Here is an 18250-nt window from a genome sequence, read left to right as displayed (position 1 = left end):
AGGAAAGCATAAAATGGAAGAAAAATAGATATGAAAGCAGACGTTATATGATTTTTTTTTTTTTTAGTCACTAACAAGGGAGCTTCTGTATCAGTTTTTTTCCGATCTGATCAGGTTTACATTTTATGGGTATGCTCTAAATCTTAGATAATGTGCTTGTACCCAAATTGAGACATTCGTTTTGATCCAGGAGGGCACTTCATGTGGGATGCGGCACAAACAAAGGCACAGAGATAAGAACAAATGTGTCATTGTCATAGGGGTTTCAGAACTGTCAGGAAAACCCAGAAGTGGGGTTAGAAAGGCCTCAACATTCAGTGAAGGCTTTGGGGAGTAGCAGCTCCTGTAGTGTGCAGCTGCGTTGTCAATGGACGGATCTTCTGAATCTTTTCTTCTCTTCTCAGTACTGGATGAACGAATACACCTCATCCATTGGAATTGGAGTTTTTCATTCAGGAATTGAAGTATATGGCAGAGGTACGTGTACACACAGTCTAAATATACTTTCTGAAGGTTTTTGTCCTTTAAAGGAGTTACAAAATCGTAACTATAGCTCATTCTTTTTTTTAACCACTTCCATATGTTATTGCAGAAAGTAGAAGAAAATCACCCCATATTTGTTTATACTGTATTTTGGGAAAATGCCCAAAGTAGAATGTATTTGGGGAAAAAGTACTCAAAGTACATGAATGCAGGTTCATTTAGTTATCTTTTTTAATAAATACTATATCTTAAAAAATTTTTTCCTTTTGAGTTTATTATACCATGACACTTTTGCTCTAATGTATATTGGTGTTCCTAAGAAACCTTGCATTTTGAAAAATAGTCTGGTAAAAACAATCATTTTGGTTGGAAAAAGGTTGGTGCCGGAGAATGTCAAACATGAAATACCAGTTTCCTGAGGAATTTCAGAAATAGATTTGTTTTTGTAGACCTACAAGTGTATAGTTATGCAGTTTTAAAATATCACAGCAACTCCTGCCCTTGATTACATTTAGATTTTTGCTCAAGAATGATGGCATTTGTCATTAACTCAGCCCTTTTTATTCTTTATTACCCTTTATTATGATAAAGGTGACAGGAACCACTCAAACCAAGCAGCTCTGTTTTCAACATCTTTTTTCTTTGTTCTAATTGCCACTTGGTGCAAGATCATCTACTCCTGATCAAGTTGTAAGCAGTGATGGTCTGCGTAAGAGGGTCATGTTGCCGATTTCATCAGAGTTGTAATAACATATTGGTTTGAATCATAAACTCACCCTCTGGCAGAAATGCCTTTATTTGCTTTGGCTAGGCAGTCTTTGTGACCTCTCAGGATATGTAACTGCAGTTTACTCAGTTACCCCTGCAGACTACATACCAGCTTTAGCTAAGAGAAGAAAAGTCTCGTTTACTTAAACTTGTCAGTCTGGTGTTTACTGTCCTTTTTTATATTCCATGTTAGCTGCATCTAGGTCCAGTGTGGCATATTAAATGTTGCTTATAAATATCTGCTGTTTAAGCTCCATTTTACTTGAAAGGCTGCATCTACTAAATAATCCCAGAAAGCAGGCAGCTCCTGCTGAGGGTTTCGGTGGTTAGGTATTGCTGCGGGTGGGATCCCAGTCTTGGGTTTGCTCCCTTCTTTGACAAAGGTGTGTGTATTCCTCGTTAACTGAATTTGTATGGTATCTTAAAAGTTTCAAAGTGCCATCAAGGTTTGAACCACGTGACCACGCTGCTGTGAGATACATAAGTGCATGTGGCATTGTCTCCATTTTTCAGATGGAAAGAAAACAAAGTTAAAACCTGCTGAAAATCATACTGCTAGAAGAGAACTAGGACTTGAGCCCGTGTTCTTTTGTGCTAGTCCATTGTTCTTTTATCTGCCTAATCATTGATCTCATTCATAGAATGATTTAGGAATAATGAAAACCGTGGTTCAAAAGATGTCCAGGTAAGCTTAGCAAAGCTAGGGCCAAGTACATTCCTGAGAGGGAGTGACTGCTTCTTGAACAGAAGAGTAAACGGGTCTGACTTTCCTTACTATAAATGAGAAAGTTAAAATCCAGACCTAAAATCTTTGCGTGTCCAACCTGATCATCTACAATGTTTTATAAAATTCTATCATTAAAAAATTTAAAAATGTTTATTTCAAAATTGAATGCTAAACACTTATTTCTTACCTACATCATTGCTTTTTTCTGAAAGGTCTGAATCATAAGTATACTTAGTTCTGCCCTGTTCTTTCACATGCTTTGTTCTAAGACCTTTTAAGATTATATTTAACAAATTTTAAGTGATGAGATTAATTTAAACATGTGTTTGGAGTTCTTTAAATAAGTCCACTATGATTTTTCCATTTAAATATGTAAGTATTTTATATCAGAATTACAGCCAGAAATTTCAGTTCCTTCCTGATTTGAAACCATTCTCCGTTTTTGGTTCTGGACGAGAGTTTGTCTGATGAGCCTGGACGGACATTCACTGTAGTACAGTAGTTGTCTCCTAGCTAAAAAACGTGCTGTGGAGAGTCTGTGTGTCTGTGTGCGTGGGTGGGTGCATGTGTTAATTTGGCAGCTTCTTTTTTCTTGAATGAGGGGACTTGAATTCAGTTTTTCAGGTTTGCCAATGTTTTACTCTTACTCAAAGATAAACCAAGAGTCTTCATCCCAGGAATCATGAACACTCATCGTTATTAGACAGTCTTTCCAGTAAAGTACAAGTTTGAAATTTGATCACTTTAATTTAGAAAATGGCAAAACACTGAACTGCCCACCTCCTGGGTCTGGCGTGATAGCTAGATGGGCAAAGACTCACTCTTTCTGCCAGTGTTAGCAGCATGAATCTGGAAGTCAGGATTACCTTAAAGTGTCTTTCACTATCTGAGTTTCAGGTCTCTTGTGTCAACTGTTCTATACTAGTGATAGCTAAATGAGATTTCTTGAAAGCATTAATAAACCTAGAACTATTTAGATGGTATTATTATCCTTGTCATTTATTGAAGCGGATTCAGCATTCTGGTTAAATTTCATGTGATAAATACTAAAAATCATGAGTTTTCTCTTTTCAGAATTTGCTTATGGTGGCCATCCTTACCCCTTTTCTGGAATATTTGAAATTTCCCCAGGAAATGCTTCTGAACTAGGAGAAACATTTAAATTTAAGTAAGTAGGGAGGATAATTTTTATTACACTGTTTTAGGTGCCAAAGCTTGTTTTCAGGCATACAGAATTAACTTTGTAGATTAAAATCGAGGAAGTTAAAATGTTTCTTTAACATTGTTTTGTTGCTGACACTTTATTTTAAAACCAAGTCTGTCTAAATTGTGTAAAGATGGGAAGCGGCCAGATAAGGGGTCTAAGCTAATCTGTTGTTCTATTCAGGAGCCATAAAAGTTATTCTGTCGACTTTAGAAATGTTTCTACCTTAGTATAACTCAGGTTCTGCTTTAGAAAAGACTCATATCTACTGTTTACTTCCCCTCAGTCTCCTGTTTGGGAGGAGATGGAGGAAAGTTTCATTGTGACCTCCCTCACATGATTAAAAATCTCTTCATTTCCCAGTGAAAGGGACACTGTTTATGATTAGCCAGGAAACTGTTGTTAAGGTGCCTGCGCTGCATGTATTGATAAAGCTAAACCGTATGGATGTGCTGTACTCTGGAGCCTTATGAGTAGTAATCAGCACTGAAAATCTGAATGCTAATAATCAAATTTCCATTCCTTAATTAAGGTTTGTATTTAAAGTGATATTTAGAATCTTAGGTTCAAGGAGCTTTAAAGAAACTTCTGAGCCCATAATAGCTAACTTGCCAAGTGAAAAATAGTGAAATGAGGTTATAATATTGAAATTCACTGTAGGGCTATACGTTCTTATCGCTACTAAGTTCATGGTTCTCTTAGCCTGTCACTAATTTGAAACATTTACACACGAGAGTGCTATAATATAGCCACCCTGAATCCATTCCTTAGGTCTCCCTTTTGGCAAGGCTACTAGGTAAAAGGATTTTCGAAGTATTTTCAGTTTTATTGGATGCTTAACTTGTATCTGATTAAAATCCTACTTTCTATTAAATAGTGTCTATTGCATTTCCAAGGTAGTAGGTTTCTTTTGAGGGGGAGGGGGGGCGTGGTGTTTGTTTTGAGGGGGTTTTTTGGGGTTTTTTTTTGGTTTTATAAGGCTTGAAAATTCAGTTATTTGACAGTTCGTCTCATTGCAGCACAGTGGCAGATAGCTTAAAAGGTTATTTCTAAGGGAGAAGTGACCAGCCCTTTGATGACAAGTGTAATGAAGCAGGAATATTTGCACCCTCGAGCTGGTTCTCCATAATGTAACTACTAAGACATTAACTGTAAAAATAACTAATATTACATTTATAATATAATGACATTGTCTCATAAAGAAATGACATATTTTGCATTTGTATTATTCAGAAGTAGTGTACTTAAGAGTTTATTGCAGAGAAGCAGAAACTAACATATTGAAATTTTGAAAGTATCTCATTTCCCTTTTAGTCTTATTACATTAACCCTGCTTTGTTAAATCAATTGTAATATTCCTGGAAATAAGCAAGTCTTTAAGCATGCTTTTTATAAATACCTAAAACTCACACAGGTATGTTCTTTTTTTTCTTTCTTTTTTTGTTTTTGTTTTTGTTCTTTAAGAGAAGCTGTTGTTTTAGGAAGCACTGACTTCCTAGAAGATGATATAGAAAAAATTGTAGAAGAACTGGGAAAAGAATACAAAGGCAACGCCTATCATTTGATGCATAAAAACTGCAATCACTTTTCTTCAGCTTTATCAGAGGTAAATTAAATTTTATCCTAGAAGTTTTCAAGTAAATAACATTTACTGGCCTACTTGCTGTCCCATTATATTCAGTTGATTCATTTTTTTCTGACTCTTCGTGTTGTGTAAAATACGGTACTAGGTTTCTTTCTCTGATATGAATGACCTTTCCAAAGTTGGTAACTTGAGAGTCAGCACAGTTTTAAATTATAATTCTGCTCATCATTTTGCAGTGGGTAGAGAGTGAGTAGAAATAATTGTCTCTTCTTATTCTAATTAATTTTATTATAACCTGAAACTTTCACTTTAAAAAAATTAATGCCTTGGTAACTTCTGCTTCTTAGCCCCTAAGATTCCTCTTCTCTTAAATTTTAGTTGCCAGCTTGAAGTTTTTTTCCTGGCTCTTACTTATTAATAAGTAATTCATTTCTCCTATCTTGAAATTTTGTTCTACCGGCTTACCACACAGGCACTTAACTTGTCTTTTCAATTCTTGGACCCCAAGCAAAAGACCAAAAATAGATCAAAATTAAAGGACCTTAAAAAGTAAAATGGAGAGAAGAAAGCAGAAGGTCGTAAAACTAGGTCTAGAGAATTAAATAGCACTTGAAACAGCTTCCCACCTTTCTGCCTCTTAGCAAATGGCTGCAGTGACAGCATCAGGCCCTGCAGACCTTGTGAGAGGCGTCAAGGGGAAATGTGCTGCCTTCTCACTGAGCTCCCCCGCAGAGCTGCTGAGCTCCCCGGCCCCCTCCTCTCCCCTCGCGGCTTTCGTCATGCAGCTTTGGACCGTTGCTGTGCTTCTCCAAGTATGTTTTGAGGACCAGCAGCAGCAGCATCACAGGAGTTTGTGAAACAGGCACCCTTTCTGCACCACCACAGAGGTACTGAATCAGAATCTTCCTTTTAGCGTCATCTCAGATGATTCACATGAACCTGACGGTTGGAGAAGCACCACCAGTCTAGTGGGTCCTTTGATACCGTAGAGACGACCTAGTGATTTTCAGAGAAGAGAGAGGTGGTTCAGAGCTTTCTCGACCCTAGACATTACATTTGTAGGGATCGCATTCAGAGATCCATAGAATGTTAAAACTGGCAGGAGATTAGACAGCACTTAATCCAGTCTGCTTGTTTTACAGACAAGGAAACAGTCCCCGATTGGGGAAATGACTTATCCACGGTGGTTATGGAGAACTCAGATTAGACCTTGACCTCTTAGTCCAGTGCTGCTTATGCTTTATCATTCCTTCCTCTAGTTCTGATTTACCCTCTTTCCCAAATAAATTGATAGCTTTATTGAGCACCTGTAACACCACCGCAGCCCCAGTCTAACCCTGAAATCGTGTTACAGCTGGGGGCCCAAAGAGCTATTCTGGATGTCCCTGGAGCCATCTTTATAGGTCACAGTTTTCATTCTTTCCCCCATATAAGTGCTGAATTGTTAAAGAAACTGAGACTCAGAAGCTAAATGACTTAGCTAAGCCCACCCAGGTTGTTAGTGACAGAGCTGGAGACTAGAATTCTGGACAGTGAGGGGTACAAGGAGCTTTTAGTAAACCCCTTATAATGGAGGCTATTGTGAGGGGTCAAAAGTTACCTGTAGAATTAGAAAGTGAGAGATGAGTTCGAGGAGAGTTGACACGCTGGATGCTTGGCCATACTGGCCGAAGTACAGGACAAAAAGAAGGGCAGCCCACGTGATACCTTAGGCTTCTCTTCTCTCCTCCAGGCAGGAAGAGAAAAAGCCCCAAAGTTCCCAAAGTTGAACTTTGAGTGAGCCAAGAATGCTGAATGTTTGCAATGCTGTCACCTCCAAGTGAGAGGAAAAGTGGTTAAACCAGTTCCCAGGGCCAAGCAAAGTGACAGGCGGGTGGTGGGGGCACTCCGTCTGTCTTTAGCCTCGCTGCTGCTGAGGCACTCCCCATGCCAGCCAGGATCTCCCCAGACAGCTGTAACGTTGGACCTGTGAGTGCTAAATTTACTGCCACAAGTTTGAGTAAATTTGCATTGGGGAAAGAAAGGGGAAATTTTTTAATGGCTTTGTCTTTTATGATTCTTGCATCTGTGGATATCTGATAGAAATGTTTTATGCTCGAGATGATACAGCGCTCATCTTGTCGGAACGCTGCAAAGAAAGAGTGTCAATGGGACCAGCTTCCTTGCTTTTTGCTGCAGTAGGATGGATGGAAATTTAAATCCATTTAAGTATTAAAAGAAAATGTCTCCATAACTGCTGGTCTTTACTATGATTTTTTGCCTATTGCAGCCTTTGGAAAAAGAGAGACAATGTAAAAAGACAATCTCCAGATGGAAGTATACTTTTAAAGTTGTCAAAAGCAGTTTTTAGTTGCTAATGAGCTCTTGTAAAATCAGATTCTGACCCACAGAGGCTGCTGATTTTTTTTCAGCCTGATGTGCGTATTTTTGAGTGGGTCTGACAGAGGGCTTAAGAAAGCCTTGCTTATCACTTGACCTTAGAAACCTGGTTCTCTGGCCCTGCAGTCTTGGCTCTACTGCTGCCAAAGAGCAGCCCTGGGCTTTCTTTGAAATCATGAATTCACTATTCCAATCGCCTGGACTTGAGTCTTAAGCTGAAACCTGACTGTGTGCTACACGCTGCTGTGTTTCAGCCTCAGCACGAGGTGGACTAAACTGAAAGCAGGGATAGGCTCAGGGGATAGGCTTCTACTTGGAACGAATGCAGATTTAGGACAGCGTGCATGGGCCCCTACACTGTAAAAACATGCATGTGGACTGAACTGTCTGGGTCGCTTGCAGGTCTACATAGGAAAGGAGTTTTTTGTCTGCTGCAACCATCTGAATCAAGCTGCTGATCAGCTCTGTATTTCTAATATCGAGACTGATTGCATTCCTAACGTGATTTTTGCCAAAAGCTGTAAGTTGGGAGAAAGCACATCACCAGGACTGTGACCCCTCTGCCTACACTTGACGGATCCTGCTCCCCCCTCCCTCTCCGGGATGATTCACTGCAGTTCACTTAATGACTTCCTGGATTAGTTGCGGTTTGCAGCAATGGACCAGGAGCCTAACTCAACTTCTCCCACCCTTTTCCTGGTGCACGCACCTTAGTTAGGCAGTTTGGTTACTAAATGCAGCTGTCCCGGAAACAGAATGCTCTTTTCTAGGCTGTTCACTAGATAAATGATCAGGATACAGGAGTGGGTGGCTGTATAAACTCATTTTGAAATTTTCTGAAAACCCGGGATTTAATCCTGACCGATGTCTAATATGATATGATTCCTAGCAGTTAGGTGTTGCTTGATGGCAGGGATACGTTCCGAGAAACGTGTTGTTCACTGATTTTGTCACTATGCGAACATCATAGAGTGCGCTTACACAGACCTAGATGGTGTGGCCTACTACACACCTAGGCTGTGTGGTACTGATCTTCTGGGACCACCATCATATATGCAGTCTATCGTTGACCAAAATGTCCCTATGCAGCGCGTGATTGTACTGCCTTTTTCCTCTTTCTGAAGAAAAACCTCACATTCTGCCTTTCTAAGCTGCTGCAAGCATTTTGAATTCAAACAGGCCTATAAGCAAACAGACAGTGCTGAGCAAGAGACAGCAGAGGGTGGCCCCAGCTCTTGCACTTTCCACATAGAACACCTGCAGATGTCTTCCATACTGATGAGGCTGACAGCCTGCTGTCATGGACAAACAGAACTGTTTGACACTGACGGCCTTCCGGCAGTCCCTCTGAAACCAAGATTCAACTCATTTTTCAGACTAGATTGGAAACCCTAGAGCAGAAAGCCCTGTCTTAGTCCGTTTAGGCTGCTATCACAAAATACCATGGACGGGGTGGCTTATCAACAATGAAAATTAACTTCTCCAGTTCTGGAGGCTGGGGACGCCACGCGCTAGCAGATTTTGGTGTCTGGAGAGGGTCTACTTCCTGGTTCATAGGCCATCTTCTTGTGTGCTCAGATGGTGGAAGGGGTGAGGGAGCTCTCAGCTCTCTTTTATAAGGACACTAATGCCGTTCATGAGGGCTCAGCCGTCATGACCTCCCTCACCTTCCAAAGGCCCCACTTCCAAATACCATCACATTAGGAGTTAGGATTTCAACATGAATTTTGAGGGGACACATATTCCGTCTGTAGCAGGCCCCACAGTGCTCACTCACAGTGGGAAAGCACGTTGGGGCCCCTTTTAACTTGTACTGCCTGATGTGTGCGATGCCTGGGGTGCCCTTACATTGTGAACTCAGTGTGCCTTTTGGGATTCTCCTGCTTTTGTGTGCTCCCTGACTATCAGTGACATTGCCTCAGCCCTGAAAATCCTTCAGGTCAACTTCAGTTTACTGGCTAGAGTTGTGCTGTGCCTAAATTGATGCCACAGGCCAGATACAGAAGGGTTCACACCAAAACTTAAGGAGGAAGCCGCCTGACTTTCTAAAATAAAGCTTGATAGTTAATGGTATTTGTTTTAACTGGTTAAGTCCAGGACCCCTGAAGGCTATAACTCACATCAGTATTTCAGGTTGGTCTCCTGCTGCCTGGGGTCCTTTGGTAATTTTTGCTGTAAGAACAGCTTGGCCAAGGGGGTGGACTGTGCAAAAAAATCAGCAAAACAGGCCTGAGGCTGCTGCTTACAAAGTCGGCCTTGGATGGCATGTGAGCACTGGACTTCACAGGAGGGTTCCCGCCATTCCCGAAGTGGGTAGGAGGGGCTCACTGTGCCTAGCCTGTTTGTTCAAACAGTGTGATCTGTGCTAAGTACTCACTTGGTTCTGAGAATCTAAAATTTTCGTACATGCTAAGGAGGGGGTACCTGCATGACCAGGCCCAAATAAAGAGCCTAGACCCTGGCTCTCTAATGAGCTGCTCTAGTAGACATTTCACACTTGTTGTCACAACTTTTTACTGGAGTAATTAAGTGTGTCCTGTGTGACTCCACAAGGAGAGGACCTTGAAAGTCTTGTGCCTACTTGGGCTTGCCCCTGCACCTTTCCCTTGCTGACTTCGTTTTGTATCCTTTCACTGTAATAGATCGTGGCTGTGACTACAGCTGTATGCCCCTGACGCAGTCCCCTAGCATTCCCCAAAGCTAACCAATTTTTTTTAATTTAGTCTCATTATGGATTTCCCCTCCTCCCCAGATTTAAAAATATTTGATATGTTTCAGTTTGGTACAGTTAGTATTCTTGTCCTATCTTTGATGAATGGGAGCCTCTTTAAGTTGGTTCCTGAGTCTTTTGATATGGCCCTAATAATATTTGATTTTTGTTTTTTGGTATGGCAGAATGTTCCAGGCTCATCTATATATTGCCTACCTCAGAACTTTTTTTTTTTCTAATAGGAAACATTTAGAAACCTTAATCTGGACATTAGGGTTGCTCATTGCTACTGACCTGATATGGTTCCTAGATCTTTTTTTTCCCAGGGACAGAGCTAGGATGTTTTTTTACAGGTTCACGGTAACGTTTCACCTTCAGCTTCAGGCTGTAGGATTTTTAGTTAAGCTCATCCACAGTGTGTCTGATTCTCTGCCCCGGGTGTAAAATCCCGGTTCTCAACAACAGCGTGATACTCGTTTGTTTTATCCTTCTGTACCTAAAACAGCCTTAAAATAGCGTGTCACCAGTGCAACCAGCAATGTGATGACAGGAAAGTTGAAGTTCGTGGCAGTTCTTTCTGTCTTTAGAGTGTGGCTCAGCAGAGATAACAGTGTTTCACAGTTAACTGGAATAATTTCTGTGTGGTTATGCCACCAACTCAGTACACAGTTAGGGCCCTCCGTTTCATTTATCCTTTTTTTGGTTGGGTGACAGGGCTGTGTTTTTGTTCAGTTTAAGTTTGTGTTTTATAAAATCTTTCTTTCCGTGGTTCCAAACTCAAATCTAAAAAAACAAAATGTGTTTATAGACGTCTAGCTTCTACACATCCACTGCCCTCTACCCTTCTTCCTTGGCCTCTAGAACTGTAAGAGAAAAAACATGAGTTGTTTTCAGTCCCTGAGTTTCTGGTAATCTGTTAAAGCAGCCATGGGGAGTCAATGCAGATGTCGGTCATGGCCTCATGACCTAACTCCCTTCCAGAGCAGGATGGAAGTGGGGTGCTGCTGTAAGAAATACCTAAAAAGGTGGAAGTAGCTTTGGAATTAGGTGCTAGAGAAAAGCTGGAGCAATTTTGAGGAGGTATTGATAGAGGAAGCCTAGATTGCCTTGAACAGACAGTTAATAGAAATAGAGGTATAAAAGGTGCTACCAGCAAAGGCTGAGAAGGAGATGAGGAACATGCTGCTGGAAACTGGAGGAAAGGGAGTCTTTGTGATATAGTGACAAAAGCTTAGCTGGATTTTATCCTACAGTTATATGGAAAGCAGAACCTAAGCAATAAACTGGATATTTAGCTAAGGAGATTTCCAAGCAAAGTCTTGAAGATGTGGCCTGGGTTCTTCTTGCTGCTTATAGTAAAACATGAGAAGAAAGATAAATTGAGGGAAGAACTGTCAATGAAAAAGGAATCAGCACTTGATGATTCTGGAATTTCTCAGCCTACCCAGATTGCAGAAGATGCTAAAATTAGGAGCTTTACTGTTAGGAAAGCTCACTGTGGAGAGAAGGCCAAGGGTAGGACTGGGTCACTGTTTGCTGCTGCTGCAGATTGTAAACATGTGGCTCACTGGTCCTTTCAGCCACCTCAGCAGAAGCCAGGAATCGAAGTAAGATTTCTCAGGGAAGATCTGTGGAGGAAGTTCTGGTCTAATAGTGAATCTCATGGCTACACAGGAGACTCACAGCATTTTTGAGGGTGTCGTATTAGCAGAAGCACAGCTTGGACTGAAAGGGACAGATAGAGGACAGATGCTCTTGGAGTCCCAAAGTTCTACAGGAAGGGGAAAAGGATAACCTGAAGGTTCCACAAGGCAGAACTGAGGGCCACAGAGGAGGACGCCCAGGCCTTGAAACGTAATGGAGGTTGCCCAGTCAGATTTCACCATTGCTCGGAGCTAGTGATTCCTTTCTTCCTTCCATGTCCTCCCTTTTGGAATGGGAATGTCTTTAAGTTATTCTGTGCCTGTCCACCAGTATAGCTTAGGGACGTCCTATACACACTTTCCTCTGCTTTGCTTTTTTCACTTAACAGTGTATCCTGGAGTTCATGCTGTAGCAGTATGTAGAGAGATTCCTCATTTTTTTTCACAGCTGATTAGTCCTCATGGGGATGTATCAAAATGTTTTCAACCACTTTCCTACTGATCACATTTGGGTTATTTTTAGTCTTTTGCTGTTTACAAAAAGCGCTGTAATGAATAATCCTGTGCATACCTCTTTTCATATTTTTGCCAGTGTGTCTCTGGGATAGAGTCCTAGAAGAGGGATTAATTACTAATTTGAAGCTTAAATGCAGCAATAATTTTGCTACATAAACCACATATTTTTTGACTACTACCCACAGTAAGAAATAGATTTTACATCATGACCCAGTATATACACACATTTATGCATAACTAAAACAAGTGTCACAATTATGCGATTACCTACCATCTGTTTCATTTTTAAAATCCCAGGGGCTGGCCCAGTGGTGTAGTGATCAGGTTCATGCACTCCACTTTGGCAGCCCAGGGTTCACGGGTTTGGATCCCAGGTGTGGACCTACACACCGCTCATCAAGCCACACTATGGCAGCGTCCCACATAAAATAGAGGAAGACTGGCATAAATCTTAGCTCAGGGACAATCTTCCTCACCAAAAAAAAAAAAGAAAAAAAAATTCAAGTTACAATGCTGAAAGGCCTGCTAATGGATCTTGACTGAAAGTTTAAAAGACCTTGGCGTCATTGAGGATTACCGTGCTTTTTCTGAAAGGGCCATATAGTAAATATTTTAGGCTTGTGGACTGTTCATGGACTCGTCTCTGCCTCTGCCGTTGTAGCCCAGGAAGCATAGGCAATGAATAACTGCATGGGCATGGCTGTGTTTTAATAAAGTGTTCTCTACAAAACAGATGGCTTTAGTTGACAGAGCTCTGCTGTAGGTTAATCAAGCCATACCCCCACGGATTGGGATGAAGTCAGCTTCCCTTAAAGCACATGGATATATGGAGGAGGGTAAATTACTGAATAAGGTCAGGATTTAGGAAGTGGAAAGAGGGAATGGCTGTCAAGTAGTCCACATTAGCTCCTAATTAACCTGTCTTCCTGGTCATTGCTCCGTGGTTCACCTGCAGACATCCCTGAATACGTCTTGGGTGTAAAGTACAGTGTTATCCTTGTTTGCCTGTGCGTTTAGAGTAGGCAGATGGGGAGAGGATCATTGGGTCCTTGCGGCTTCCCCCAGATCTAGAGCACGTACACATACTGCAAGTATTTTTAAGTACTGTCTGCCTCTCCCTGCCCCCAGGCTGATTAATCAGAAATGATCAACACATGCCACCTTCCCTCAGGTGAGACCATCTCACTTGCCCTTTAGTTAAGACAGAGAGAGAATATTAATGTCAATATAACCATTAAGGTTTAGGGCTGAACCCTTAGGAAGAAAATTTATGTTTCTTGATATAGGTGCTGGCTTATATACATATTAGCTGATTTGGGGACGTAAGATACTTTGAAACCTCTTCTGAAGTCATCAACTAAGATAAGATAGATGGTACTTCCAGATCACATGCTCATAATCTTTGACAGGATCAGATGCAAAAACGCCAAAGGGACAGCAGAGCTTGGACTCAGCTAAGCCCAGTGTTGCTGCAGAAGGGAAAGAGAGTAATAAAGAGTAAAGTCAGTATTAAAGACCCACTTCTTACTAGTGGATACAGGGAAAGGATGCAGAGTTGGGGTGGCGGGGGAGGGGGACCTTAGGGGCCTAAGGACAGGGTGAGGGCGGGAGGCGGGCGAGAGGCTGCAGCACATCGACAGCTGGGAGGGATCCCTCCTGGCCCCCATTTCTGCCTGTCACGCTCAGCAGGCTTTCGTGCCTTGTTCTGACCACAGCCCCACTTGTGCAACGGTCACAAAGCCAGGTCTTCGTCTGGGAAGGTGCTTCTTCACCAGTATGAGCTCCTTGGCAAAAGTGGTTCAAGGGCAGAGGAAAGGGGTAAAATGCAGGCCAGGAAAAATGGAGTGATAGGGGGCCAGTCCCCGTGGCCTAGTTAAGTCTGGTGCGTTCCACTTTGGCAGCCCAACTTTGTTCCTGGGCATAGGAACACCACTCATCTGTCAGTGGCCATGCTGTGGAGGCAGCTCACATACGAAAAGAGGAAGATAAGCAACAGATGTTAGCTCAGGGCAAATCTTCCTCAGCAAAAAAGCCAAAAAGAATGGAATGATAGAGACTGGAGGGAAGCAGGAAAGAATCTTTGAAAAAGGAGAACTCACAGATAGCAAAAAATCTAAGATTGACTGCTCCAACTGCTTGAACTTCTGTTACTCTAATAATATCTTGTGTTAACAAGAGTCTTTTCTTCTGTATTGTTCAAAGTACTTTTACATGCGTCTGAAAGCAATCAAGAGGATCAAAGAAGAAAGCCAAGTGAAACTAGCTTGATTTTACACATGTCAAAAGTAAGCAAGTTGACAAGGTCTTCAGAAAGGAAGGAATGGGGCCGACACTAGGGCCCAGGCTCCTGAGTTGGGAACTGCTTGTAAACCAAAGGCCTGAAAAAACCTCCAAAGGCCAGTGTGCAGTGGCCTTTCTAGACCTCCGCCTCCCTCCCCCGCCCCCACTCCTTGGCGGTGGGCCAGATAAGCTTACCCTCCTACCTGATAGAAAACTCTTTCTCCTCTGCAGATTCTTTGTGGGAAGGAGATTCCGCGCTGGATCAATCGACTGGCCTACTTCAGCTCCTGTATACCCTTCCTACAGAGTTGCCTCCCAAAGGAGTGGCTCACTCCCGCAGCCCTGCAGTCCAGCGTCAGCCAGGAGCTCCAGGATGAACTGGAGGAAGCGGAGGACGCGGCCGCATCGGCTCCCATGGCGAGCACAGCAGCGGGCTCCAGACCCGGGCGCCACACTAAGCTATAAATGTCTCCAAAGTCACACATTCAGAACTGTCTCTGGCAGTTGAGTATCACGAGAGAAAAGTAAAACAGTAAGCGTCCTTTGGATATTTTGTATGCAAAGATGGCTCTCCCCCAAATCCCAGTTTTTCAGCTCAGGATTATATTTGTAATCAAAAGAATCACTTGGCGCAGGAGGGAGAACTTTATATGAAGCGGCCCTCTTTTTTTACCCACTTGTAAATTTGGATTTACTTCCTCTGTTTTTATACAAGCTCTGTTAAGTTATGTTTACAGTATTTTGTATCGCTGTTTACAAATCTTGCATGGACTCCTGCCACCGTGAAAGAAGAAAATCTTCATGTCTTCAAAAACTAGGCAGGTAATCTTTCTACACTTCCAACAATTCCCCGAGCTGTGGCATAAATAATAGGCACACACAAGCACGGTTACAGTCACCGTCACCTGCTTAAGAATGGTCCTCTGGGTTTGTGTGTGTTGTTAACGTTTTGGCACGAGGATGCAGGGCGGTGAAGCAGCACACACACAGCCCTGCAGGCTTGGGACCTCAGCCTGCATGGGAGGTGGCCCGGCCCTGGGCCTCGTTCCTCTTAGCGCTCCCTCCCACTCTGAGTAGCACATCCCCCGAGGTCCCGTTGAGCGGTGACTTTCATCCCAGATATCCATCTCCTAGGCAGGGTGGCACATTCTTGTGTCTGTCTGGTTTTGATGCCTCTGATTCTGTAATTAGGATGTTTTTCGTTAAAGATGTTCTTGCTAGTAACGAGTGTTTTGCACATGTGTTGGGAGCTTCATTTTTATCGTAATACATATTGTATCCTCCCTGCTCAGGATTTTGTTGACAGGGTAGGGATGTTCTATGTGGTAGCCCTCTGAGTAGCAGTGTGAGTTGACATTCAACTGCTTTTTAACTATTCAGGCTACCTTTTATACTACACCTTGAAAACTAGAGTCTAAAGTAACACTCTCCAAAAAGATACTTTGATATTTCACACATTTTCTGTACCGTATCAGAAAGCGTATGTTGGAGTTTGTCAGTTTGTTATGGGAGTAGTTTCACCTCATCCCGGGAAGCGGCGTCTCATTGACCTCTTGTTGAAAACCATATTTGTGTGTCCTAAAATTCATCTTTTTCTGTTCTCTCAAATATGTGTCTCTTACATAACATACTCTAAGAATGGAATTGTCCCCACAGATGAGTCCTTGTTGGCAGAGAACCTTTCTACTCACGTCTACTCCCAGTTTGGCCCTTGGATGTAAGAGCCCAGTCATTACATGTCAGATTCACTTCTTCTGCCTTAAGAATGAATGTCCTACGTAAAATATTGGATGCAGTGTATAAATTATCCAAGGCAGTGACTTCAGCTTTATATATATTGGTAGTTTTAAGGTCATTTACTTTTATTTAAACTTCTAGATCGGACTGTTTGCTATTGCTCTTTGTAGAGATACATATCTTTCAGTAAACTACATTTTTAACTTTTCCATAAGCAGATTTTGGTTCATTTTATCAACATAAGCACACCCTGTTTATATGGGAAATAAACCTTGGGTCTAAGCATTGACCTGAGGAAAATGAAGCCACTGAACCTAACGATGCTTCTGACTGTTCTGTTTCTGGAGAGGAAGGCCTTTAACAAAGGATTCCCAGTTCTTTAGGGAGCAGAGCACTTGTTTTAAGAGATGTGACAGAGAAGAAAGGAATAGATGATCTTTATGAAAGTTAACTTTCTTTAGGTCTAAAAATGAGATTCAAAATTCAGACTCTAGTAGTGAATTTGTTCACTAAAAGAAGGGTCTTATCACCAAAACCCAGGTTTGTGAACAGTGTTTGATGCAGTTTGCTTGGGATTTTTTTTTAATAATGTAGGGGACCACTTTTTTCTAATCCATTAAAATGCACATGATTTACATGTGGGCTGTTGACACCCATGAAAGAGTGCCATTAGTTGGACATTTCTGGTGAAAAGCCAGGAGCATCCCATGTGTGCTTATCCAGAATCCACCTCAGCACACAAATGATTTTATTGTTATTTTGTTGTATTTACTTTGATCTGCAGCATTTGGAGTTCAAAAATAGCATAAAGGGTCCTAGTAGAAATAAGTAGTGACCTAAGGCCAATTATCATACTGACCATCAGCAGGTAGAATCCTGGCCATGAGATTGCTTGCAATCTGATGCTACCTGAAGTTGAGAAATAAATGTCTTTACTTTAGAAAATCTCGTTTAAGTCAGTTTCTTCTCTACAATTCAAAATTGAGAAGGAATTTAATTAACTAGCATTTAACCAGCCTTTTCTTGCCCTTGGTGGACAGGAATCTTGTTCTCAACCTGATCTGTGTTAAGAAAAGTCCTTTATCAAAAGTCTAGTCCCTGAGATAGATGCAATATGATGAGTCAGGTATTCTTTGTAGTTGTAACCAAGCAAAACATGCTTCTCACGGTGGGTTGGACAGTAATACAGTGCTAGAATGTCAGAAGCTGCAAGTTTCTACTGTTAGTTTTCGATGCCCGGAAGGGTTTTTTTCAACTCTAAGAAAGGGGCCTCAGCTTTGGAACGTGTGGCCTGCGGGCTTGCAGGCAGCGCTGATGCCTGAGCTCGGCTGCACAGCACTCGTGCGAGTCCCTACACCAGCATTTGTGCAGAGCAGGGCTCTGGGTCAGCCGGCTGCCGGCGCTGCGTGCAAGGGGAGGCGCAGCACGCGGACAGCCGGACTCTGTCTCCACGGCTGCTTCCAGCACGAAGCAGGCAGAAACACTTTCACTGCTTCAGGGTTCCGGTCTGTCTCTTTCTCATGGCTCTATTCCTGTGAGATACTCTGTCATTTTGATACAGGCTCTATTTTCTTTCACTGACTAAGTTTGAAAGACTTGGGTTTTGTTTAGCACGCTGGCCATACTGCCATTGTACCCCTTCTCTTCAGTATGGTCTTAGAGTGCAGCTCAGTTATTAGACTTCTGTTGTCGACTCAGTCAATACACATACATCTTCCTTGTTTGAAAGGTGTTACAGCTGTTACAGAATCTTCATGAACCTGAAGATAATTTCTTGTGAAGCTGTATGCAAATGTACTGTCATTCATAGTGTTTTATATAAAAAATACCAGGAATCTTCACTTTTGCTACCTTGATATAGCATTGGGCTATCTATCATGTTAACAACATTGAAATACATCAATTTATTAAAAAAATACTTTTATAAGAAATGTTTTACAGTGCTTTCTGACCTCTGGGAGACTGCAACCGTTATGTATCTGTGTTGGGGGCTGGGAGGTTATTTTTAAAACCCAATATTCCTCTTGTACTCACACGTACATTGACTCACGTGTACTCCTCTTGAGGTCAAGTCCATGGGACAACTCCTGAGCTGCCACAGAGCATAACCACACCCCCTCACAGGCAGTGGGTGCCAGCCCCTGCTTCTGGGGAAGGGAGGAGGTGCCCTCTCTTCCCTGCCTGGGAGCGCAGAGACCCGCAGAGGAATAGCCCCGCT

General features: G+C 42.1%; 1 protein-coding gene across 5 annotated transcripts in view; it reads left to right on the top strand.

Moving 5' to 3' along the window:
- The window catches only part of DESI2 (desumoylating isopeptidase 2), a 55648-nt gene extending 37685 nt beyond the window's left edge, over window positions 1-17963 (top strand). For 4 of the 5 annotated variants that reach the window (XM_070602113.1, XM_008542541.2, XM_008542540.2 and 1 more), the window contains 4 exons: window positions 405-477; window positions 3053-3146; window positions 4647-4788; window positions 14527-17963. In XM_070602113.1, the coding sequence (XP_070458214.1) occupies window positions 405-477; window positions 3053-3146; window positions 4647-4788; window positions 14527-14760 (543 nt within the window). In that variant the 3' untranslated portion in view covers window positions 14761-17963. Of the gene's footprint in view, window positions 1-404; window positions 478-3052; window positions 3147-4646; window positions 4789-5408; window positions 5655-14526 lie in introns of all 5 variants that reach the window. The other variant, XM_070602115.1, reaches the window with a different exon arrangement.
- Window positions 17964-18250: the final 287 nt, after the last annotated feature.

The sequence above is a fragment of the Equus przewalskii genome, chromosome 31 (assembly GCF_037783145.1).
Source record: "Equus przewalskii isolate Varuska chromosome 31, EquPr2, whole genome shotgun sequence".
In the NCBI taxonomy this organism is placed as follows: domain Eukaryota; kingdom Metazoa; phylum Chordata; class Mammalia; order Perissodactyla; family Equidae; genus Equus; species Equus przewalskii.
Note: the sequence above shows the minus strand (reverse complement) of the source record. Positions and strands in the feature narration are given on the sequence as shown.